This window comes from Bicyclus anynana, chromosome 6, assembly GCF_947172395.1.
Source record: "Bicyclus anynana chromosome 6, ilBicAnyn1.1, whole genome shotgun sequence".
Lineage (NCBI taxonomy): Eukaryota > Metazoa > Arthropoda > Insecta > Lepidoptera > Nymphalidae > Bicyclus > Bicyclus anynana.
In genome coordinates, this window is record NC_069088.1 from 15,927,494 (window position 1) to 15,953,818 (window position 26,325).

General features: G+C 39.7%; 3 protein-coding genes across 4 annotated transcripts in view; 1 reads left to right on the forward strand and 2 right to left on the reverse strand.

Annotated features, from left to right (window-relative positions):
• Window positions 1–1,539: 1,539 nt before the first annotated feature.
• Window positions 1,540–2,352, forward strand: LOC128198195 (uncharacterized). The gene has a single exon (XM_052882206.1). It carries the CDS (start codon window positions 1,540–1,542, stop codon window positions 2,350–2,352), a length of 813 nt encoding a protein of 270 aa, XP_052738166.1.
• A 10,885-nt stretch (window positions 2,353–13,237) lies between these two features.
• On the reverse strand, window positions 13,238–15,605 carry LOC112046694 (cytochrome b5-like). The gene has a single exon (XM_024083429.2). The coding sequence runs from the start codon at window positions 15,502–15,504 to the stop codon at window positions 15,109–15,111; it is 396 nt and encodes a 131-aa protein (XP_023939197.1). The 5' UTR covers window positions 15,505–15,605; the 3' UTR covers window positions 13,238–15,108.
• Window positions 15,606–18,574: 2,969 nt separating this feature from the next.
• LOC112047417 (histone lysine acetyltransferase CREBBP) overlaps window positions 18,575–26,325 on the reverse strand; it is a 42,000-nt gene continuing 34,249 nt past the window's right edge. For both annotated transcript variants that reach the window (XM_052881933.1, XM_052881932.1), the window contains exons 20-24: window positions 25,295–26,089; window positions 24,137–24,379; window positions 22,316–22,498; window positions 21,244–21,426; window positions 18,575–19,308 (exon numbers count right to left, since the gene is read on the reverse strand). In XM_052881933.1, coding sequence (XP_052737893.1) covers window positions 18,892–19,308; window positions 21,244–21,426; window positions 22,316–22,498; window positions 24,137–24,379; window positions 25,295–26,089 — 1,821 coding nt within the window. In that variant the 3' untranslated portion in view covers window positions 18,575–18,891. The remainder of the gene's footprint in view (window positions 19,309–21,243; window positions 21,427–22,315; window positions 22,499–24,136; window positions 24,380–25,294; window positions 26,090–26,325) is intronic.

Below are 26,325 nucleotides of genomic sequence, written 5' to 3' on the forward strand. Positions count from 1 at the left end.
GAACAATTTTTCAACAGTCTACTCGTAAATTCAAAGTAATCAACCACTTTATTGTTTCCAATTTAGTAAACGACGACCGCCAAATAAAGATAGAAGGTCGTTGGAAAAAAAATGATTGTGCATTTATTCACTACAGGCGAGCAAAAGTTCTTATACGTATTTGAAAAATATTATAATTTGATTAATAGTGTTGTTTTCATAATAATCTAAGGAATTATAGTAGAGTAGGTATAACTACTCTATCATCATCATCATCATCATCATCATCATCCATCATCGTCATGTAAAGCCGATGGACGTCCACAGCTGGACATAGATAATTATGCATTTTTTTTAAATAATAGATAAATAATAATTACATTATATTAAGTTTTAGGTTGGAGGGTATAAAACTAAAATAATAGGTGTAACACTAAAAATTAGAAGACTAAAATGGAAATGGGCAGGGCACATGATGCGAGGCCATGAGAAATGGAGCAAGAAAGTGTCAAGGTGGTATCCCAGAGATGGTAAAAGGAAAAGAGGCAGACCGCAGAAAAGATGGGATGACGACATCAGAAAAGTGGCTGGAGTGATGTGGAACAGGGTGGCTCACGACAGGTGTGAATGGAAAAGGTTGGAGGAGGCCTTTGCCGATTGGCAAACAGATCATCAAAAATTAAACAAATTACAAATACTAGAATAAGCTAATTATTATTTTACGTATGATTAATGTTACAAATAGTACCTGCTTCCCGCCTATTTCGTATAGATAAGTGTCGCCGCCTAGCGTATAGTAGCGTCATTTCATTTCATACTTTTATGACTTCCGGTTATTATAGTTAAATTTAATTAAGTAACAATGATTATCAATCCGAACAGTGGAGAGGTTATTGTGGCGATGCATTAATATTTAGGTTATATAATAATTGTAAGTTATTTATAACTCTTTAAGCTGCATTGTACAAAACCCACGCAACATTCCTTTGTGTTAGAATTACGTAACGCCGATGGAATGTCAACCCTTGTTAAGTGCTCACACTTAGCCAATAACAATCCGACAGGAGTTTCGACGTATAGGCGCCAGTTCGATTCTCCAATGAGAGCCGTTATATTTCGGGATACAATAATCCTTTGTTTGTAAAGTATTATAAATACTTAATCTTGGCCCCACTAGGCCAGAGTACGTTAAACGGCTTAACCGGCTACCACGCTTACGGCTAAATCGCGGCTCTCATTTCAACGTCATAAATGCGTCACATACGCATTCGATTCATCTTTGTTATTTAGTTTGTACAATCTACTTTTAGTTTCTATTCCGTGTACAAATATTAAATATACCTTTTTATATTAATTATGGGAGTTTAATTCATACACCACACGCGCGCTCCCATAAAGTGGTGACCCCGACAACAGTCATAAAGTGGTGACCCCGACAACAGTCATAAAGTGGTGACCCCGACAACGGTCATAAAGTGGTGACCCCGACAACAGACATAAAGTGGTGATCCCGACAACAGTCATAAAGGTTTCGAATAGTCAGTAATTAATAAATAGACAATGTCCGAACGCGAAGAACAATCGGTTCAAGCTGTGCGCGTTAAAGTGCCACCCTTTTGGCCCGACGAACCGGCGTTATGGCTCGCACAACTCGAGGGTCAATTTGCGCTCGCGAACATAACCGTCGACGCGACCAAATATAATTATGTTATCGCGAACTTGGACATAAAATATATCACTGAAATAAAGGACATTATAAAAAATCCGCCGGCCGCTGACAAGTACGAAAAAGTGAAGGCGGAGTTAATTGCTCGGTTATCGGTGAGTCAAGAGCTAAGGGTCCGTCAACTTCTGACCCACGAAGACATCGGGGATCGTAAACCGTCTCAATTTTTGAGACATTTACAAAATCTCGCAGGCCCAAACGTTCCAGACGACTTTGTCCGTTCCCTGTGGTCAAGTCGCCTGCCGACTCACATTCAAGTGATCCTCGCTTCGCAACAAAGGAGCACGTTAGAGGAACTCGCAAAGCTAGCGGACACCGTAAGTGACGTCATCGGAACACAGCAAGTACACGAGTTGGCCGCACCTACCGCAAACAATGAGGTATGCGAACTCAAGCGAGCTGTCGACGAGTTGACACGTCAAGTGGCTGCCCTGTCGTCACCTCCGCACGCGCAGCTATCGCGTGCCCGTTCTCGCCCGCACGAGCGACACGGCTGGCGCCACCGTTCCCGAAGCCCCGTCTACAACCCTGCAGCTGATACACTGTGTTGGTACCATAGAAAGTTTCGAGAAAAATCTACTAAGTGCCGCGAACCGTGTTTCTTCTCGCGTAATAGTGATACGGGAAACGAATCGGGCAGTCAATGAATGCGACTGACAATGGCTGTCCCGTTTCACCCAGTCGCGTTATTGTTACAGATAAGAACACTAAGGCTCAATTTTTAATAGACACTGGTGCTGATTTATGTGTTTATCCGCTAAGTAGAATAAGTTATAACAATAAGTCTTTAGTTAAGAAATGCGATTATAAACTGTTTGCCGCTAATGGTGCCGAAATAAATACGTACGGTACGATTAGTTTAACACTTAATTTAGGGTTGCGTCGGGATTTTCACTGGCGTTTTGTGATAGCCGACGTAACCAAACCTATTATAGGAATCGATTTTTTGTGTTTTTATAATTTGCTTGTAGATGTAAGAAACCGCTGTTTAGTTGATAAGCATACATCTTTAATTGTAAATGCACAGCCCGTCAACCACCCCGTTTGCGAAATTAAAACGGTTACAGGTACCTCGCGCTACCACACGTTATTAAAAAGGTATCCTGAGGTCACGCGACCTTCTGGCGAGCCTACGATACGAGAGGTTAAACATAAAACAGTACACTATATTCGTACTACGCCCGGTCCTCCCGTATACAGCCGACCACGCAGATTAGCGCCGGACCGCTTGCTTCGCGCTAAACGCGAGTTCGAAGCCATGGTTAGAGCCGGAATCGCACGTAGATCTGACAGTCCGTGGGCTGCTCCGCTGCATCTCGTACCGAAAAAAGACGGTACGGACCGTCCTTGCGGAGATTATAGAGGTTTGAATGCGCGTACAATACCGGACCGTTATCCAGTGCGTCATATCGCGGACTTCTCGCATAACCTGCATGGGTGTACTGTCTTCAGCAAAATCGATTTAGTGCGTGCTTATCATTTAATTCCTGTGAACCCCGCTGATATACCTAAAACAGCGATTACAAGTGTTTTTGGCTTATTTGAGTTCCCTTTTTTATCTTTTGGCCTCCGAAACGCCGCACAAACGTTTCAAAGGTTTATGGACGAAATGTTAAGAGACCTCGACTTTGCTTTTCCGTACATAGACGACATTTTGATCGCGTCACGGGACCACGACGAACACGAACGTCACCTCGCGCTTGTATTAGAACGTTTACGTGAACACGGCGCCGTTATAAATTCTGCAAAAAGCATATTCGGTGCTTCAGAAGTAGAATTTTTGGGTTACCAGGTTACAGCGAATGGCACGAGACCTACGCCTAACAAAGTCAGTGCTATTCAAAACTTTACGCAGCCTAAAACTCTAAAAGAACTTCGGAGATTTTTAGGTATGATTAACTTCTACAGAAGGTACCTACCTAACGCAGCAAAAACTCAAACACCATTGAATCGACTTCTTAGTGGTCAAAACGTTAAGGCAAACACACCCGTAATCTGGACCGATGAATTAGAGCAGGCGTTCAATATAAGTAAACAGAGTCTTGTAGACGCTACCATGCTAGCTCACCCCGACCCGACTGCAGAGCTAATGTTAGTTTGTGATGCTTCCGACGTCGCGATAGGCAGCGTTTTACAACAGAAAGTTGAAGGTAATATTCAACCCCTTGCTTTCTTCTCCAAAAAACTCAATACTGCCCAACGCAAGTACAGCCCTTTCGACCGCGAGCTATTAGCAATTTACGAAGCTGTGAAATACTTTCGCTTCATGATTGAAATTAAAACGTTTTCGATTTGGACCGATCACAAACCAATTGTCGCCGCTTTTCGCAAGGCATCGGAAAACTGTTCTCCACGTCAATTCCGGTATTTCGATTTCGTTTCGCAATTTACGACCGACGTACGACACATATCCGGAGACGACAATATCGTAGCTGATGCACTGTCAAGAATAGAAACGATTTCTAATGACATTAATTTGCAACAACTTGCTATAGCCCAAGAGACAGACTCCGAACTACGACATCTACTGCACAACCCTACTTCGTTAGACTTACAGAAAATTAAAATTTCTGATTCGAGCGAATGTAAAGTTTTTTGCGATATTTCAGGACCGAGACCGCGCATTTATCTCACACCTGAATTCCGTAAACAGGCTTTCAATTTAGTCCATGGTTTAAGTCATCCTGGTGCTACGCCCACCATTCGACTGATGACAGAGAGATACGTTTGGCCTAATATACGTAAAAATTGCAGAGCCTGGACTAAAGCCTGTCTCGTTTGTCAAAGATCGAAAGTTTCACGACACACTAGAGCTCCAATTCATAGTTTTACTCCTCCATCTGCACGTTTCTCTTATATTCACGTTGATATAATCGGACCACTAGTGATATCACACGGTTATCGCTATTGCTTAACCGCGGTGGACCGTTTTTCGCGTTGGCCCGAAGTGATACCGCTCGAAGATATCACCGCCGAAAGAGTAGCGCGCGCTTTCATTAGTGGATGGATCGCACGTTTTGGATGCCCGCAACGGATTACGACCGATCGTGGTCGTCAATTCGAGTCGCATTTGTTTAAAGAGCTTGCTACGCTCACGGGAGCACAGCACCTTACTACCACCGCATATCATCCCGCTGCAAATGGTTTAGTCGAACGATTCCACCGACAATTGAAGGCCGCTATCATGTGCCAAAACAATGAAAATTGGTATGAAGTTTTGCCTCTTGTTTTACTCGGTATTCGTTGCGCCTGGAAGGAAGATATAGCATCAACCTCCGCTGAGTTATTGTATGGTGAAAGCTTACGTTTGCCTGGTGATCTGTTTCTACCTTCCACGTCGGAAGTCACGGATTACAACGATTTTCTATCTCGGCTTCGCAAACATATACGCGCTTTAAAACCTACACCGGTCGTTCGACACGGAGATTCGAAAACATTCGTTAGTAAGGATCTATCGTCCGCCGTTGCTGTTTTTCTAAGGCAAGATGCAGTACGTAAACCGCTCCAACATCCATACTCTGGCCCATATAAAATCGTTGAAAGGTCAGAGAAAACTTTTAAAATCGATATCGCTGGTAAAATTGTTACGGTTTCAATCGATCGTTTAAAACCGGCATACGTCATTAACGAATCTCTCGTGCCCGCAGTTCCTACATCGCCTGTCACTACGCCAACGGCAATAACTACTCGCTCAGGCAGACGCGTAAAATTTCCAGCGAAGCTTACGACCTAACGGTCTCCCGGGGGGCTGATGTGGCGATGCATTAATATTTAGGTTATATAATAATTGTAAGTTATTTATAACTCTTTAAGCTGCATTGTACAAAACCCACGCAACATTCCTTTGTGTTAGAATTACGTAACGCCGATGGAATGTCAACCCTTGTTAAGTGCTCACACTTAGCCAATAACAATCCGACAGGAGTTTCGACGTATAGGCGCCAGTTCGATTCTCCAATGAGAGCCGTTATATTTCGGGATACAATAATCCTTTGTTTGTAAAGTATTATAAATACTTAATCTTGGCCCCACTAGGCCAGAGTACGTTAAACGGCTTAACCGGCTACCACGCTTACGGCTAAATCGCGGCTCTCATTTCAACGTCATAAATGCGTCACATACGCATTCGATTCATCTTTGTTATTTAGTTTGTACAATCTACTTTTAGTTTCTATTCCGTGTACAAATATTAAATATACCTTTTTATATTAATTATGGGAGTTTAATTCATACACCACACGCGCGCTCCCATATTATTATTAATTATTGATATAAATATAATTATTTATTTTACATGATATAAATTCATCATTGGTTATTTTACTCTTGACAACTATGACGTCACGTTATGATTTAGTTTGTATTTAATTTCTCAACTTTGTGTTTCGATATTGTAATATTATTTTACGATCGTTATAAATATCTTTTAATTATTAATGTGTTTTAGATAGAATTATAACGTTTGGTTTGTATAATAATACTCCGGAACTATTATTAAAACGTACTTGTATTGTTAACATATTCGTGCTACCAACAGTAGACACTAACTTTGCAAATATTATAAAATAGAGGGTTGTTTAGCAGATTCATTGATATACTACCATCAGCGTGTAATATTAACATTATAGCGGAAGCTATGCTGAAATTGTTATCTAATAAATTTGTGTACAGTGAAAATATTATTTTACTTCTCCCACCTTCTGTAACATCTCAGAAGTGGGCATAAAACTGTTGGGATCCTACGCTACGGGTCTCGGCAAGAAGAAGAATCGAAGAAAGCAAAAACGGATTTTTTTTTTTTTTTTTCTTCTTTTACACCACGCCCTTACCAAGAAATCAACTACATGTGACGCACAGAATTGGAACTCAAAGGAGTTTGTAATCAAGCTTCGTCTACAATACCCTGATGAACGCTGGTACAAAGACTTCAAAGACTACAATATCGTCATACAAGCGTGTCCGGATACAGCATTCTACGACTAGTCGACTTTGTTGAAAAATGTCGGTCGGTAAGAGCAAAGGATTAAGGAAGACTTCGAGAAGTGCAACATTATTGGAGAAGACGCTTTATCGTCTATCATCAAAAGCCTTCTGGTGGAGCTACGTTCAAATGCCTTCCAGCCTCAAAACGTCTGATTAACTCTTTGGGTTTTCATCTGAACAAGAAAGAAGCAACTAAGAAGACAGAAGCATCGTCAATGCGGCAGCGAACATGTAGAAAACTTGCAGTGTATGGCGCCTCTCCTACGCTTCAGCCCTCTGGACTGGGGCCCTGCTACACCTGCGGGAGCACGAGCCTCTAGTCGCCGCGCCGGCGCGCCGCCGCGCCGAGCCATTTGCTGGGTTGCTGCGACATCGTAAACTCCGCGGCAGCAAACACATACAGTCCAGGTTAGTCCAGCTATGTATACTTTTATATCGTAAACTTTTTTTTTTGCGCTTATACAAACGCCTCGCCATTGGTGTGCCGCGTGCATATAAAATTACATAATACATTGGTACGACAAGTAAATTGAGTATACTGCCAGAAAAATAGTAAAAATCGCCCATTGTTATGAAAAGTTTTGGAGGTGCTCACTAGTAAATATTAGAGTGGAGTAGTAGGTATAGGTTACATATGTCTATGTGACGAGACATGCAGGTATATGGATAAAGTACTCGTGATGTGTTCAAGTAGTGATACGTGAAAGTTAAAATTTTTAATGATTATTATACTGTTATACATTTTATAGAAGGCAGTAAATGATCAAGTTGCTGGTACAACTAGTCACTGATTCAAATACCTATTAGTAACCTTGTCCTGTACAAAAGTCTTGCAGTCGTATAATAGTTTCTAGCAAGAAAACTGTTTATAACCTTAGTTGATTTATTTTAAATGTATGACTTCTTACCAAAGCTACATTTTATTGATTTGTTTGAGTAATAATAAAAAGTAAACAGGCATTTTGTACAAAGTTCTGTTTAGCTAATTGGGTAAATTATAGCTCTCCTTGGCGAAGTTGATAAGTGAATAGAGCTCTTTCACAAACAGTAAAAAAAAAACAGCATATAATATATCAAATATTAGAAAAAACCTTTTTATGTTTAGATCCATCCAACTGCCAAGTAAAAATAAATAATATCCTGTTCATAACGCCATGTTACCTAAAACAACCAAATTAACATATACCGATATCAAAAGAGTCTCTTAAAGTATTCCATAAAAGTGTTAAATAACCGCGGGCAAAGTAAGATTGTTTAATATTATTGATTGAATTACTTGTACGGTAGGTTGCACAATTACCTATTAAATGTTATTGCTTATTATATCACCCTACAAAATACTCCCATATTAAACTGTTCATGAAATATAACAACTTATCGTAACTAATCATAATTATAGTATTCGTTCAGAATTCAGTTTATCCAGTTTTTATTACAGTCAGACAGGACATCTCAAAGCATTTAAAATTGGAAAAATTAAATACTTGATATTACTTGGTGTTGACGTTTATGACAGTAAAGCGTTTACAGAGTTCATTAATAGCGCTATAGTAAATTAGAATCAGTAGGTACTAGCCAAGACGTGATAATTAGGTATGCCTATCGCGTACTTTATTGAAGTAACTTCTGAAGAAGAGTTCTATCATATAATTCGAGGATTTAGCTGATGTAGATTTGATAAATAATAAAATCTGCTCTTAGGGTTTGTCTGTACTTATCAATTGCTCAACGGGCTATTTTAGTTCTAATATAATTTATTACCTCGTTTACTCCTAGCTTAAGGGTGGCTAGCTATTCAGGATTTCAGTTCACAAATAAGATACTTATAAGCCAGGAAAGAAAAAAAATTGACAATTCAAGCTGGCTCCCTAATTAGAATACAGTGGTATACGGCTAACTCTAACTGAACAGAGTCGTCTTCTTTTCGCGATGAGAAATGATAAGCATTATACCCTGAACATAAGAGCCCTTAATCACAATTCAACATTTAGTTTAGGTTAAGTAACACACCAAAGTTACCGCATCTTACTGTAGCTCAGGGCCATCTAGTTTCAAATTCAATACGAAAATTACAACTTTCATCACACCTATACACAAAACTATTATATTAGTTAAAATAACTGCTTAAATAAGAAAACTATACTGAGACCGATTAATTAAGCTAAAACTTAACAATTAGTAGTAGTTGCAAAAATATCATATTTAAGTACTTAATACCACAGGTTTTAAATAAGTGAAAAAAATATAAAGATTTACTTTTTCTTATATTAAAAAAAAATACATGCAGTATTGTGTACCATGCGCTTATGGAAAGTTATCGTATGCCTAAAGTTAAAGGGAGTTCTAATTATTTATTTGAATACTATATGTGTCTACATCATTAAGGGGCCTGTAAATACTAGGGAACCATTTATACTATGGTGCTAACTGTATCAATTGACTATTCTTACAAAATGTGTTTTAGTCAGGGTATTCCTGTTACAATTTTCAATTCACTATATACTATCAAAAGATTAAAAGTTAATGGTTAAATAAATAATATCATTTGGATTAGCTTTACATATAAAATTATCATAATATGATTAGTTGCTATAATCCTCCAAAATAGTTTGACCGGTTCTGATTAAGTTTTACATGTAGATAATATTAGGTAGGTCCGAGAAAAGGTTGTTATACATTTTTGATACCCTTAAACGATAAGGGTGATTAGTAGTAAAACTTCTAAAGCAAAGCAACATTGGTTGGGTCAGCTAGTTACTTTATAATAATGGAGTAAAGCTTCCACTATCCGTAATTTAACAGTTTGTTGAAGAATGGTAAATCAGGGTTATATTGAATGCTATAGAACTTTATGTATGCTAATGGTCAGGTGTGTGTAAATTTAAACGATCATAGATGGCTCGAGTAAATAGTAGTTATTATGTCCGATAGTGGAAAAACGTGAGACGATACACTTTTCTATATCACACGAGGAATTAATACTCCTTATTCCAGTAAGCTCATCATAATGTTCAGTCATAAAAATGTTTGAATGTCAGTTTGTCCAACCCGCGTACTACAGCCACCTAATGTAGGTACAAGAGCAAGACCTACACAATAAACGGAACAATAGCTATATCAACAAAAATATGTCTGTAATGAAAATGGTGTTTCGTACCCACATATTATTATTATAGATATACACAGAATTACTGATTTTGGAAACATATGTTTTTTTGGAAAACTACAATATAAATGTACTTATATACTAAAATCTAATCATAAGAGATTTCTAAAGCGTAACATGAGATAGGTCGGTACGTATAAAATTTGTACTATGTGTGGGGGCTAAGACCTTATGGGATGCAGTTTACAGATTCAATTAATTTAATTCAAAGTTCGTCTATTGATAGAATGTGGTAGTGAATAAGTACAGATATTAAATTATATTCTTGTAATATTAACAAGATTAATAGTTCTACGTATTTGCAGATTGTTCTGGTAGATAGGGAGGAATATGAAGTTACAGATGTCCTCATATACGGTAGTCGAGAATTAACATTGATTTTCACAGTTCTAAAAAAAAAAAAAAAACGCACAATTGAAACAATATTATTGTAAGATTCTCTCTATGTGACTTATGCATAAGTGGCGATATATGTGATTCGGTTCCTCTTGGTTTACTTCTACGTGACTTCTGTCTTATGTGGCACTCGTCAGTGATTCACTTCTATGCGACTCACGTCTGTCTATATCTATATATTCGACTATGGCTTACCTTTTACTATATGTCTGTATGATATACGACTTTGTGACCTAAGTCTGTGTGACCTGCGTCTGTGTGACCTGTGTCTGTGTGACCTGCGTCTGTGTGACCTGCGTCTGTGTGACCTGCGTCTGTGTGACCTGCGTCTGTGTGACCTGCGTCTGTGTGACCTGCGTCTGTGTGACATGGGTCTGTGTGACACACGTTTTTGTCTGTGTGAAATACCTAAGTATTTGTGTGCTTACTTAAATTGAACGAACGAATTCCAAACGAAAAGGAGATTTAAACCCACGTCTTACTAGACACGGGCATAAGTTAGTTATTTCTGCATATCGTCTCCAAAGAGTAAAAAAATCTTTTGTAGGTTTGGGTGTACTCTTCTATAACAAGATCCCCAAGACTGTGATGGACCTGCCAATGCATAGCTTTAAGCAATGTGTTAAAAAACATTTACTTAGTCGAGGTTACTACAACATTGATGAGTTCCTATAAAGATAAAAGCGCTTGGAGGCCATTGGGTCAGCTTCCACCTTCACACAGGAAATAAAACTATAAGAAATTGTAATTGTTATCAATTGTAAATTATAATACTCTATGACTTTTTCAAAAGAGCAACTGTTGAGTTTCTTGCCGGTATCTTCTCAGCAGAACCTGCCTTCCGAACAGGTGGTAGAATCTTTACAAATAGTCTACTGTCGTGTCAAAAGTGCTTGTAAACTGAGCCTACTTGAAATAAATGATTTTAGATTTTGATTTTGAATTGGTCCGAGTTATTTTAATCAAGTTATCTTAGTGATTCATATTTATTGAAGTCGGAATGACCTAGTAACTAATATGCAGATAAAATTCAAATATGTGATTTTATAGTAAAATAAGTATTTCCAGATTAGGTACCTGTCTGGAAGTACTAATAGCGATGTTTTTGGTTTATCATAATTTCTGAATTTCTTTCATATAGATAGCACAATATACTTATTGTTTGGGTTTGAAGTCTAAGTGACCCATGAACATAATTACCAGAAACGAATTAGGCTTTATGATAGCACTTCGATTATGTATATTGATCAAAACCTTGTCAGTTTTAAATTACTGCTGGATCCTGTTCTTTCCAGATAACTGATGGTGCAGTGGGAGATACCAGAGTGTTACCAGAACGCCGTGGGACACGGCTTCTTCAGGATGGCCGAATGTTACAAATAGTACCTGCTTCCCGCCTATTTCGTATAGATAAGTGTCGCCGCCTAGCGTATAGTAGCGTCATTTCATTTCATACTTTTATGACTTCCGGTTATTATAGTTAAATTTAATTAAGTAACAATGATTATCAATCCGAACAGTGGAGAGGTTATTATTAATTATTGATATAAATATAATTATTTATTTTACATGATATAAATTCATCATTGGTTATTTTACTCTTGACAACTATGACGTCACGTTATGATTTAGTTTGTATTTAATTTCTCAACTTTGTGTTTCGATATTGTAATATTATTTTACGATCGTTATAAATATCTTTTAATTATTAATGTGTTTTAGATAGAATTATAACGTTTGGTTTGTATAATAATACTCCGGAACTATTATTAAAACGTACTTGTATTGTTAACATATTCGTGCTACCAACAGTAGACACTAACTTTGCAAATATTATAAAATAGAGGGTTGTTTAGCAGATTCATTGATATACTACCATCAGCGTGTAATATTAACATTATAGCGGAAGCTATGCTGAAATTGTTATCTAATAAATTTGTGTACAGTGAAAATATTATTTTACTTCTCCCACCTTCTGTAACATTAAGTTATAGATTTTAAGTTTTTATTCAAACATTGTTATTAGGCTAAGTTTTTTGATCTGAATAAAGGCAATTATTATTATTATTATTATTATTATAAGTTTTAGGTTGCGATACAGCCGCCATACACAGCATAAGTCCTTCGAGCCGTTTCTGCCACGTGCCATATTAATAGTTCTCCTCTTCATCGTAAATAACGCGATATTAATAATTTTCCATTTTGTAAGCTGAGTGACGCTAAGAAAAAACAAATGAAGTAGGTAGGGTTTAAAAACACTAAAGCATTAGTAAATAGCTGCATAAAGACATTGGAATTCCTAACCAAAGACGAGATATTTGAGATCAAAGTGGCCAGTACGACAAAACGCCAATTTCATATGTAAGGACCTAATATCTTAACTGCCACCGTTTGGTCCACCGTTTGTCCGTCTCTGGCCTCGGGTCTTGGGGGCCTATAAATAAACTTTAAAGGTCCTTCAAGATTTAAAGTCCCCTTCCACCCCTCGGTTAGTCAACTGGTCCAGGGTCCAGTGGTTAGGTTAGAATCACGAGGTCCTGGGTCAGGCTATGTAGGGACGACATATTATGTAGGTACTCTTATGAATTTTTACTGAAAATTATTTACTACAGAATTTTTAGTAAAACTTCTCAGCCTAAAATTGGGAATTTGATGTTGTGCTTGAAAGCATTTGGTCCCGACTTCTGGTTAATATAAAAGTCGTTAAATAATTTAACATCTAATTATGTTAAATTATGTAACGTTAATTAACATTAAATTATTTAAATTAGGTATGTAGGTAGCAGTAGCGAAGACTGAAATTTTCTAGTAGGTGTTTTTGGCTAAGTTGGTTAAATTTTATTATTAACGTCCGTAAAACCCGTAGATTTTTAAAAGGTAAGTCAATAGGAATCGGGTTGTTAGGAACCATCGCTCCGGTAGGTAGTTGGCGTTGGAGCTTGTGCCTTATATTATCTAGGTATTCACTCATTAAATAAAACAAGGAATTTAACAAAAATTTTTATAATTACAACTGGCAAAATAATAACAACAATCTTAGACCGATTTTGAATTAATTAAAATGGTAAATTGAAAATGGTCTTTGAATTCCACCCATTTTTCGCCAATCGAAAAAGGTAACAAATTTTTTGTTTTGGTTTAAGGTACAATTGTTATTGCACGTGCACTCTGTAATATTCCTCGTATGAATAATCAACGAAACAAGTTATCATGTAATTCGTATGTAATAAATAATCATAAGTAGGTGGATTGCGTATCCGTTTCAGACATTTACCGAGTTGGTTTAGGTACTTATATAAACAATATCTAGTTGGAAATATCTACAGTCAGAGTAAAACAAACACTCGTAGCAATATAGCCTGTAGAGAATAAAATATACAAGTAATTTCGCAAACAGTCGTTACTATCTTTACCCCTCTTGCACATTGATGGCCTTCACAATCTTGTCCAGATCGATTATTTTTATAGGTAGGTTCATCATCGGTTTTAGTAATTTCAATTCTGCTTACTCATACTGTAATCCGTAAACGCAGAGAGGGGAAAGAGTAACAAATACAAAACAATGACGAAATATTACACCATTAATTACGGTGCCAGCCATTTTTGGAAATGGTGGTGAAACGGTGTTCATTAAAAATAATTAATTTTGAATTGACAGAGGGCCCTCATGGAAGTTCATCAGCTTTTTTATAATTAAGTCAATCAATTGAAATACAACATACCTAAAAACACACCACTGCTTGAAAATCTATAATATTATCTACCTACGTATGGATTAAGTATGCTATATTTGTGTTAATATATACTTATACTGGTTGCATAGGCATAGGTATATAGGGTGAGGACTGGGTGAGCCATGGAACCGTGTGCACCCTAGGATTCTGAGCTACCTATATGGTATTCTATTATGATACTAACAATAGATTTGATGTCGGCCAGGCCCACCCTAGGAAATAATCCTAGATACGCCAATGACTGCCTGGCGTTCGCTCGAATTTGCCTGACACGCTGCCGAGTATCTTGATTGTTATTGTGGTATGTATACCTACTGAAATAATTTTTCATTGTTAGATTAAATAACTACTACAGTGTAAGGACATAATATATACGCTGGAAAGATAATATATAATAGGTATACATTATCGCAATCACAATTATTATAATAGTTAGGTAGGTACTTTGTTTTTTTCAGTGCTATCTGCCAAGGGCAAATGACGATATCATGACATTGTACATTCAAATTAGTAGATATAATTATCTTCGATTTTAGTAATACAACGACATTATGTATCAGTCGTCTGTCAAACGTTATTATTCTTAAAACACCAATAAAAACGGCTAAATGCGTGTGACGCGCACGCGCAATATAGGGTTCCGTAATCCGTAGTCACTTGACCCTAACAAAAGCACCACTTGTAATACATCTATCACGAACAGATTCCTAAATCAGGAATTGATGTTAACACCCAAAATTTCCAAAGGAACCCAAAAAAGGCGTATAATAAGCATTAAACAAAATAATAGATTGCAAAATAACATTGTTATTGTTAACAGTTGCAACAGGATTTAAATATTTACATATTACCACTACGCAAGTAGGTGGTATTCGAAGGTTAAATAAACTATTTAAGTCGTAGAATATTATTATGCAAACAAAGTCCATTTCCGTGGATAAACAATAAACATTGAAACTAACACGTGTTAAAACTAAAATAATCTATATACTAACCCCCCCACAATTTGATCATTCTATCGTAAAGAAAATTCTGGAACCATGCATGATAAAACACACGTAATCTCCTATTACGCTTGTGACAATAACATAATTAATTAATTGTAACTATCAACTCATTACGTACTAGCCGAACAGATAAGAATACAGCACTGTCATCACAAGTCCGAGCACCACAGGGAACTTCCAAGATGTCAGGAAACTACCATCTTTCGACTGGGAATCTGTTTCCGACCATTTATACTGTTTCCTTTTCGTCGGCACTTTGTCTTCCTCGACCAGTTCCCCGATTATGTACTTCTTCATCATTTCCTTGGCGTCGGTACTGTGGCCGACGTCGTCGAAGTCCTCGCTAGCGTCTTTGCCGGCGACGTTCAACAGGACCTCGTGACCTCCGGGATGGTCGTCCAGGAATTTGGTGACATCGTAAACTATGTTTTCAATGATGAACACTGCATCCGTCTTGGTATTCCTCTCGGTTAGTCCCTTGCGCGTGAATTTTTTTACTTCAGATTCAGACATTGTGCTGCTTAAAACGTTTGTTTGCACGTAAAATAGTGAAGTAAAAACGACTGTTCGCGGTTGCCCTTGGACAGGTTGAATGAGGACTGAGCAGCGAGCGGCTCCCTTCCCCGACAAACTCGTTACGAGTTATCAACGTTCAAAGTGCGCATATCTTAAGTGCCCAGTAGCTGCGATGCTATATTATCGCGATAACAATTAGTATAGCTTTGGTATATATTTCAATTACGCGTAAATAACTAATAGGTGCATGTCAAAACCTAACAGCAAAAAATACATATGAGAATGTACCTAAATACATATTTGATTATGTAGGTTACCTACATTTGTTTATTTTTTTTCAATATTCAAATGTTGTTTCATATGACCAATATTCCTGTGTTATAGTCTGGCAAGTTCATTGATGACACTCCCATGATATGCGGGCGACGGGGGGAAAGACTGCGCGGGTGTGAAATGCATCAGTCGTAGGTTTTTCATTCATAGCTACACGCCCCTGGCTCACGCGGACCATCGGGAGTGTTACGAACGAAGTTGCCAAGCTATAGGAGTGGATACGACAATAGTCAGGGCAATTGGAGATCGTACCCATTCACCTCATCGGTGTAAAATTCGGCCCATTAGCGTAGAGCTATAGAAGCAAGCACAAGGCTCGGTTTAATGGTGGACGTGACTTGTAAATCATTAAAAAATTATATCTACTGCTTGATGCCTCTATGTTGTATATACGGCATCAGCTTTACAATTGACATGCTCTATAGGCGAGTTCGTGAGTTGAATGCTTTGCTAGGCGCTAAGGTCAACGCTGCGCATGATAGACTTTATTACGGTGATGATATCTTATTACGCATGAACGAGGTGTGATCATAGTCGGACTATGCTGTATTTTTACGCCATTGCCAACGGGAAATTCTGATTGCTTTCTACACTTCTGGCTTTTTAACTGAACTTGTCTTTTTTCTTTTCAATTTCTTTATTTCACGCAGTCGGGTCTTCTTTTTTAAATTTTTATAATTTACTAGGGGACCTGGTCAAGCTTTGACTTATGTGCACTTTTTCCCTACCCCTACCGTACTTCCTAAGTATCCTACGAGTATGTCCGTCTGACGTCTCCTAATTCTAAATTACCCCCAATTTTCAGTCAAATCGGTTCACCCGATCTTGAGTTATAAATTTATCTAACACGACAACGACATTCTTTAAATAAATAGACTGCATATAAGTTGGTAAATACCAAAATTGATTTTTTTTTTCATTTTATTAGGTACTATAAAACTGTAACCCAACTGTTTTCTGCATTTTCCTACCCAGACCAATTTGATTTAGCACAATAAAATGATTTATTATTTTATTTAGGTACTTCACGTTTAGTATTTGGTACCTATAGTTACTACCTACTAAATAAAAAACAGGCCAAGTACGTGTCGGGCCACGCGTAGTGTTGGATTCCGTAGATTAAGTTAGCACTATAATCCGGGTAATGCACAAAAATACCGATAACGATACCCCACACCAGGGGATAGAAGATAAAAAAATCACCCTGACTTTTGCAAATACAGAAGGAATCCCAAAAATACATTTTTTCAAATTTAGTTTTTATCAAAGTAGTACTTTGTAGATGTAATTCATATACATACTTACCCGCTTTCAGCTTTCTAGTTGACAACTTTATCTTTTTTATTAACAACGGAATTAGGAAGTAGTAGTAGGATAGGTATTCTAAGACTTGTTCACATTTTGTAAGGGTTCATTGTGGACTAGGAAACCCTAAAAAAATATTGATTTACGAATGTTCACCATACGAATCATAGTATTCTTTGTACGAGTAGATAAAGATCCGATACATAGATACTTACGATGCGGACATGTGGATGCTTGCAGCGCTAACTCTATTACTCGTTGACAATTCCATCCAATCAAAGCCCATTCACACTGCGATGATCATCGCTTCATCTATAGTAGAATGTTTTTTTTATAGATCGTTATCAACCCATATTGGGTTCACTGCTGAGCTCGAGTCTCCTCTCACAATGAGAGGGGTTAGGCCAATAGTCCACCACGCTGGTCCAATGCGGATTGGTAAACTTCACACACGTATGAATGTTTCATATGCATATAAATGCAGGTTTCCTCATTATAAATCATTATTAAAAGATCCGGACGATACAATCATCAGTGGAATCACTGTCCAAGACAAAGGTTCCAAATAGCGAAAAAATAATAGGTAGGTACTTCTTTCTAAATTAGGGTTTTAACTTATGTTCCTTACTTAGACCATCCTTAGTTGGTATTTTTTTTTATTTGTCATTCATCATCATCATGTGATCTATGTGATCTGCCCATTGCCACTTCAGCTTCACTCGCTGAGCTATGTCAGTGACTTTGGTTCGTCTGCGGATCTCCTCATTTCTGATTCGATCACGCAATTTTCTTGATTGTCCAAAGGCATAAGCAGAAGGGTGTCTGAGGGCCTCTCAGATTTACGAGTCTACAATAAAAAATCAGTCCGGGCTCCACCGAGATCGTGAGTTCGCATGCACACGTTCGAGTGACGTCAGATATCGGGATATCGTCTTCGCCAGCGAATACGCTGTGTAGCTTGTGTTTGGTCGTTATTCAAGATCGTTCGCGGCTCTCAAAATACGTCCAGAGTGCCTAGTGGAAGTTTTCAATGTTTTCATACTGTGACTATCGCGTAAACGTAAACGTGAAATAGTTGTGCAGCTGATTTACTAGATGGCGCTGTTTCAATTTTAAGAATTTAGCGTTTACGTTACGCGACCGTTCCAGTATGAAAACTGCCCCCAGGCACTCTGATGTCTGGCCTCTTTTATTGACCAGGCTTTATACCCATACAGAAGTATGAGCCAGATGTAGCAATGCAGGAGTCGAATGCGCAAACGTAGCTTGCCCTGTATCAAAATTAGTTGGGGGGTCCTATAGATGAGCGGCAAATTCCGAAAATCACTAGCGGTTTATGTTTTTCTTTCTACGAGAAGCACGAGATTATGAGCAAAAGCAATTGCTTTAAAGCGAGTTTTTTTGACATGGGTTTAAACAAAAACAACAATTTATAATCATCACATAATTATATTATAAAATGATTTAATTACAATAGATAATAAGTATCATACTTAATGTACCTACACTACGAACAACTTACATTACGCAAAAGCGGACAGGATGTACTCTTCTCATATTTACATTTGTACATTGAGCGCTCGTTCATTCATCGTAATACTAATAGTTCATTCGCGTCGCTAACGACGGCGACTTCATCGACGAGACAATAAATAGTGCTGGGGGGGGTCAGGCGCTCGGCGGGGGGGCGCGGGCCGCGATAGCCTATATGTTACAGGGCGACCGGGCGCGCCGTGACTATGTACACTACAACTGCTCCACGAACTTCGTGAGCTGGTCCTGCGGCGTCATGGGCGGCAGCTGGTCGTCGGGCGCGTGCGGCGCGGGCGGCGCCGGCGACTGCCGCATCATGAGCAGCTCGGAGGGCGTGGGCGGGCGCGGCGACGGCGTGGCGGGCGGCGAGCGCTGCAGCACGGCCACGCCGCCCACCGCGCCCACGCCGCCGCCCGGGAAGTAGCGCGTGGCGAGCCGCGGCGCCGCGCCGCCCACGCCGCCGGCGTACGCGCCGCGCATGGCCATCATGCCGCCGCCCACCGTGCCCACGCCGCCCACGGCGCCCGCGGGCCCGCCGCCCGGCTTGTACCAGGCGGGCGCGCCGCTCACGTTGCCCACGCCGCCGAGCCCGACGCCCGACACGGTGCCCACGCCGGATACCCCTCCCACCTGAAACAATGTGCATCATACTGTTACTAACCAACTTCGTAAACTTAATCTGCCTATCCAGAATATAGTAAGAACATATACCCTTCTAATATTATACGAAAGTAAGTCTGATCATGGCTAAGCCACTAAACAAATTTATTAATCTATACTAATATAATAAAGCTGAAGAGTTTGTTTGTTTGTTTGATTGAACGCGCTAATCTCAGAAACTACTGGTCCGATTTGAAAAATTCTTTCAGTGTTAGATAGCCCATTTATTGAGGAAGGCTATAGGCTATATGTTATCCCCGTACTCCTACGGGAACCACGCGAGTGAAACCGCGCGGCGTCAGCTAGTTTATTAATAAGGATAGGATGAACAAAATTAGAACTGTCGAGAAACACAATAAGCTGAAAATTTGTTGTAAGACAATCCTTACAATACAAAAAAAGTATTCAAATTAAAATTTTTGTATTTCAACAGAGAGAGAACAGAGTTATTGTAAAAAAAAAAACTTGTTTGATAATTTGAAGTTGAGCATTTTTAGGCTTTCCGCACAACCTACATAAGCCTCGTGATATCGCGCGGTCGCGATATTACATGGCTCAATCAAATTGAAGCAATGCCATTGAAAAATATTGAATTACTGGGAAAATTAATGGTTGGAGTCCACATATCCGTATTGTAAGTACTGAACGCATCGCATTAAACGGATTTTTTTACAGCGATTTGCCTACGCAACTACCAGCAATCGGATTGCCGACGTCACTCTCATTCGGATTTTCGTAGTGAAACGTACCGGAAATGAGTGTGCTATTATGCATACTCATTTCCTGCCTGCGCTATGATATGAGTGACCGCATTCTGTTTTTAGTTTTGAACTCAGAAAAGCAAGCAGATTTGCATCATCATGAAAAGCATGACATTGTCAGGTTTATTGGTCTACTAGCTGACGCCGCGCGGTTTCACCCGCTTGGTTCCCGTTCCCGTAGGAATATGATGATAATACATAGCCTATAGCCTTCCTCGATAAATGGGCTTTCTAACACTGAAAGAAATTTTTCAAATCGGACCAGTAGTCCCTGAAATTAGCGCGTTCAATCAAACAAACAAACAAACTCTTCAGCTTTATAATAATTACTATTACTATACTAGATTATTTTGTTACACCCTACCCCCTTTCATATCGAGTATATGACCTGAACAAATGTTTTGTATCAGTTTCATTGCTTCTTTTATAAGAATATCAAATTTTATTATCTTGATATTATCACACTAATAGCTAATCAATTTAAAAGACTCAGAAACTACTGGATGAAACGCTCGTCCACTGTTCGGCATTCTATATGACGTCATAGGCACGCATCGCAAAAGTTGCCCCTCGAAGCATCAGCATCAATATCGTCATTGCCGATAAGTAGTTTCGTACGATTCGGATCTTTAGATTCAGTTGTATGAATTTATAAACTACGATCCGTCCGATACGATGCGGATATGTGGACGCATAGCATAAAAGAGCCTCAAGCATGAGTCATCGTTCGATCTTTATGTATACACGTTTTAATCACATTGATCAATGACATTGCTTCAATGGCATTGCAAGCATTTGGCGAATTTTAGTTTTAAATGAGATTGTGCAATCGCATTAAGTCTATTTAGATGTTTCAATGCCATTGAAAGCAATATTGAGCTGGAATTTAACAGTGTAATATAACATACACTAGCGAACGCCCGCGACTTCGTCCGCGTGGAATTTAGTTGTTCACAAATCCCTCGGGAACCATGGATTTTTTCGGGATAAAAAATTGCCTATGTGTTAATCCAGAGTAAAATCTATTTCCATTCCAAATTTCAGCTTAATCGCTTCAGTAGTAGCGGCGTTATAGAGTAACAAACATCCATACAAACTTTCGCGTTTATAATATTATTAGGATATAAAACTTGTGATTGCATACCTGTGACTGTTGGGGCAGCATCTGGTGCATCTGCTGCAGCCGCTGCTGCTGCGGCTGCATCATGTGCTGGAGCTGCTGCGGCTGCTGCTGCACGCCGCCCAGCCCCACGTTCACGTTTCCCACGTTCACGTTGCCCACGTTCCCCACGGGCACGCCGCCGGCCTGCTGCTGGTTTTGGGCGTTCTGTGGAAGAGACAATCCCATTGTGTAAATGCATTTTATACCCACGACTGTGTATGCGTTTGTAATGAGACAGTGTTAGTGAGACCAATATTAGTGACTAGCTGACGCCCGTGACTTCGTCCGCCCTTAGACCTCTTTAATCTTTAATCCAGCCCTTATAGTAGTATCGCTGTAACAATGGAGTAACTTCTCCCGTTTTCCCAACATTTCCCTTCACTGCTCTGCTCCTATTGATCGTAGTGTACTGAAAAGAATATTATAACCTGCCCAGGAGTATGAAGTATTTCTACTGATTATTATCCCGATTCGGTTCTACGATATACGTCAGGGATGGCAAAATACACAAATTAACACTATCAATAATTACCGGAACGATCGCATTAACTTATGACTACAGGTATTTACCCTCTTATTAAAATTTTGATCAAGTATAGCGGCGATAATATCCGATGTAAACAAGGATTAACTATTATGGGGCAGGTAGTCAAGCACGAGCGTAATTACAGGCTGGCAACCGCTAGTAGCAGGGTTAAAGGATCGTTTTACACCGTGTAAACGCTCCCCTTCCCCGCTCGTGTTGGCTTCCAGCTAAGTAACTTACAATGCAATGGCCTCACTATACGGATAACTGACTCACCCAATTCTCTCAGTCACTGCTAAACTGACTACATCCAGCTTACGCGTTAAACCGCGTTCAACTAAATAAACTTCAGAGCTACGGCGCGACAAGGCTGAAATTTGGCAGGGAGGTAGTTTATAGTTAGCAGGTATTCACTAAGAACGGATTTTGCGATAGGGCCGGATTAAAGAGGTCTAAGGACGGACGAAGTCGCTGACTTCCGCTAGTAGTTATACAGGGTGTTATTGTTAAAGTTAGAGCCAAGTATACCTGTGCTCTCTGTTTGATGAAGGCAGCCATCAGCGGCGGGTTGGACTTGAGGATCTGCAGGATCTCCTGCTGCTGGTTGTGGCTGGTGGGCGAGCGCAGCGTGGCCATGAGCTGCGCCAGCGCCTTCTGGTGCATCGGCGCGCCCTGCTGCTGCTGCTGCGGCGCCACCACCGCCCGCTGTTGCTGCACACGCATTATATATCACTTAGTATACAGTCTCTCACTAGTCCAGTAAAACAGTAGAACCCGCTTAAGACGATAATACGTCATTTTACGCCAGTCCCTACAACTTGAGACATGTTATCATACATTTCCTAACGCTTAATACTATTCACCATCCCGTTTAATACGCCTACATGTCACACGCGTGTAATTCCAAATGTGACCAATAAATTACAACAGATAGATCAGGACATCATAAAAGGTCTTTAAACAAGGTTGCAGGACAACACTAATACAGGATATCATAATGAACTGAAAGACCCTGACAGCAAACGACCCTAGACGTGATGCGATTCTGAACTGAAAATTTTGAACGCGCTGCAAAAGTAAAATTTAATTGAAAATTTCGTAATTGCTAATGCATCAAAATCTTTTTGTCACACCAGAATAAGTGATTATTTTAATTAGCATAATTAGGTAGTCTTCACACCAAATACACTAATTTTTATAACTATGTACGAGTACCTTAGTCGTTACATTTTTCACTATCCCCCACCCATATCCCGTTTATTACACTTTCCCGTCTCATGACGCGTTTTTAGTTGGGTCCCTGCGAAATCGTATTAAACGGGTTCTACTGTATTAGGTTTTATCTGGGGAAAAATTTCTCTGAGCTGAATTATACACCTTTATAACCAGAGATATAAGAGGTAACTAGATTTATAAAGTGCCAATTCTTTGTATTGAAACCAGCGTACCCAGGGGCGTGGCCTAAATGGCTATTTAATATTCAGTGAAAAATGAAATATGTCACCCTTGCTTTAGAGTTGAATATTATTTATTCCTTTTGTCACAGAACAAAACAAGACTGCTAGTACATACCCCCTTGTTACTTCTATTGCTAAAAGCGTTGTCTGTTCTGTGTTTATAACGGTGTTATTATGACGTGAAAATCGACATCGATATCGTGCCGACTAAAAAAGTTACAAACTTTTTTGTCAATATTTCGCGACCTACTGCTCGGAGGACAATAGAGGTCATTATAAAAATTGTTCCTCATAAAATTGTCTACAAAAAATGTATCTTGGAGTTTTTCTGTAAAATTAACTGTTTTCAGATTAAAGCGCTGAGAATGCGACTACATTATGACGATAACAGAACAGAAATTACTGGACTACGTCCACTAGACTCACTCTATTCACCATTTCAGTATTGGCTACTTTTAATATCTTCTTTAATTTAAATATTATTTATAATTAAATTGTTGAAGTACGCTTAACTTGGGGATTAAATTGGTGAATGGGTTACGAAAAGTGTAATCGGACGAAGCGAAAGGACCACCCAGTTATTTCAATAGTTCATTTTAGTTATTCGAGAGACAGCGATTTCTATTTGCTATTTTTAAGTAACTAAAATAAGAGATTCTGCAAACAAAATTATGTGCCTAATCATGTATCTCGTCAAACTATCAAAATATCTTTAAAGAAATATAAATTACCTTTATGTAATATTCTACTTCTATTTGGCTCCCATTTTTCGATAGATTTCGATATATTCACAATATTGTATTTATTAAAAAAAAAAATAGTTTAGAATTGTGACTTATTTGTTATGTGAGAGGTGAGCAAGTGTAGGGTAGGGTAGGGTGTACGTATGTACCTGCATCTGCTGCGGCGCGTGCTGCGGGTGCTGCGGGTGCAGCTGCTGGTGCTGCTGGTGCGGCGGCAGGCGGTGGTGCGGGTGGTGCAGCGGCGGCGGCGCCCGGTAGCGCGCGCTCCAGTCGGCGCCGCGCGGGCCCACGCCCACGCCCACACCCACGCCCACCGTGCCCACCACCGGCGGGCCCATCGCCGCCTGCTTGCCGTACGACGGCGCCTGCTGCCGCGCCGCCTCTTCTTGTACCTGTCCAATCAATCAATCAATCAGTTTATTTATTTGCAGATACATCCACATGTAGATGGTAAATGTATCTTGCCAATTTGGCATGCAAATTATTTATTAAGTACTTAATGATTCAAATGACAATTTCACCATTTAAAATTTACATCTTTATTCTTTACAATAATTTTATAAGTAAACATTTTATAATTATATTACTAAAAATAGTTAGTATGTACATATTAAATATGTAATATTCGATTACAATAGGAAAAGATTAAAAATGTGACAAAAAAAAATTAACGATTATTCACACGGTAAACGGTTGATTTGATTTGATTTGATTTAATTAATATTTTTTTAACTAAGAAATATAAACTTTTTATGTTTTCATACAAAGCAATTCAAATAATTCCGACTATCCATGTAAATCACGCCTTTATCTATCCTTGCATTTTAAAATACGTAAAACTTACGTCGTAATTATAAGGATGCGTATAAGAAACACATTTTAAGATTATTTACAAAATAAAGATTATTTGCCTCCAAAATATTAATTTAATTTTAGAACACATATTCCATGAACATTTTCGATTAATTTTCGGTAAAGAATATAACTCCAAAGTTATGGGAAATACTCCCCAGCATCATGTATATTCACCGCTATAATGTATAAAATTTGTATATGCCATAAAATTTGCAATTTTAAATAATATCATATATATGAGTTATGAGTATAATAAAAAAAAATTGTCGTCTATAAATTTGCAATTTATTGCATCTATTCATAACCTTGACCCTTGGCTTTCGTATTAGGTATCGATTATTATAATCATAAAAATGTTTTTAAGAGACTACAGCAGACATAGTTAACTATTTTTTTCGTGTAAAAAATGAATAATAATAATAAGTAGCCAGTGCCACTAGTCCACTGCTTACCTGCTGCAGCGCCTTCTGCACGTTGTGCGGCAGCACGTGCGCCGTGGGCTTGGCGGGCGGCGGCGACGCCAGCGGCACGGGCGGCGGCGACGGCGCGGGCGCGGCGCCGCGCGTGCTCGTGTTCATGGCGGCCATGCGCCGGCGCAGCAGCTGCTGCTGCTGCACGCGCTGCTGCACCTGCTGCTGCATCAGCTTCTGCTTGATGCTGCTGCAGAACGGCACCGAGCACTTGGTCTCCTGGCAGTGCTTGGCGTGGTAGCAGCACAGCGCGATGAGCTGCTTGCAGATGGGGCACACGCCCTTGGTCTTGCGCTTGCAGATCTTGGTGTGCGTGACGACGCGCTTCATCTTCTGGCACGAGGGCAGGCGGCAGTTGGCGTCGCGGCACTGGCACGCGTGCACCAGCGACTGGATGCAGCGCTGGATGGACAGCTTGCGCGCCTCCTGCGGGTTGGCCTGCTTCATGTCGCCGGGCGAGGAGCCCACGTCCAGGTCCAGGCCCAGCTTCTCCATCTTGTGCGGGTGGCCCTCCTTGTCGTAGCAGGGCACGCACAGGTCGAAGTCGTCGCACACGGTGCAGTGGTAGCGCGTCTCCACGTGCGACTTGCAGCTGTTGCACGTGTACACGAACTTGTCCTGGCCCTGGTTGTGCAGCTCGTACAGCATGCACAGCGTGGAGAAGCGCGCGCGCCGCGTGGACGAGAACTCGTAGTGCCGGTCGCGCGCCATCGTCAGGAACGCGTCGCGCCCGTCCATCAGGTCGCAGTTGGACAGCGGGTCGGGGTCCTGGATGGGCTGCGGGGAGACGGGGGGTCAGTTGCTTCTCAACAGAGACATCCCTCTGTTCGATTCCCAACTCAGGTCAGTTTAATATTTACTAGATTGGTTTAGGTCTGATCTGGAGGTGGACATAGACCTTGGACCACCCTACCGGCAAACATTACCGCTAAGCCATTTAGTCATTTAGGTATAAGTAGAATAACAAAGACGTACCGCCTTGCGGTTTTCCTGTGTGATGCTGCGTAATAGTT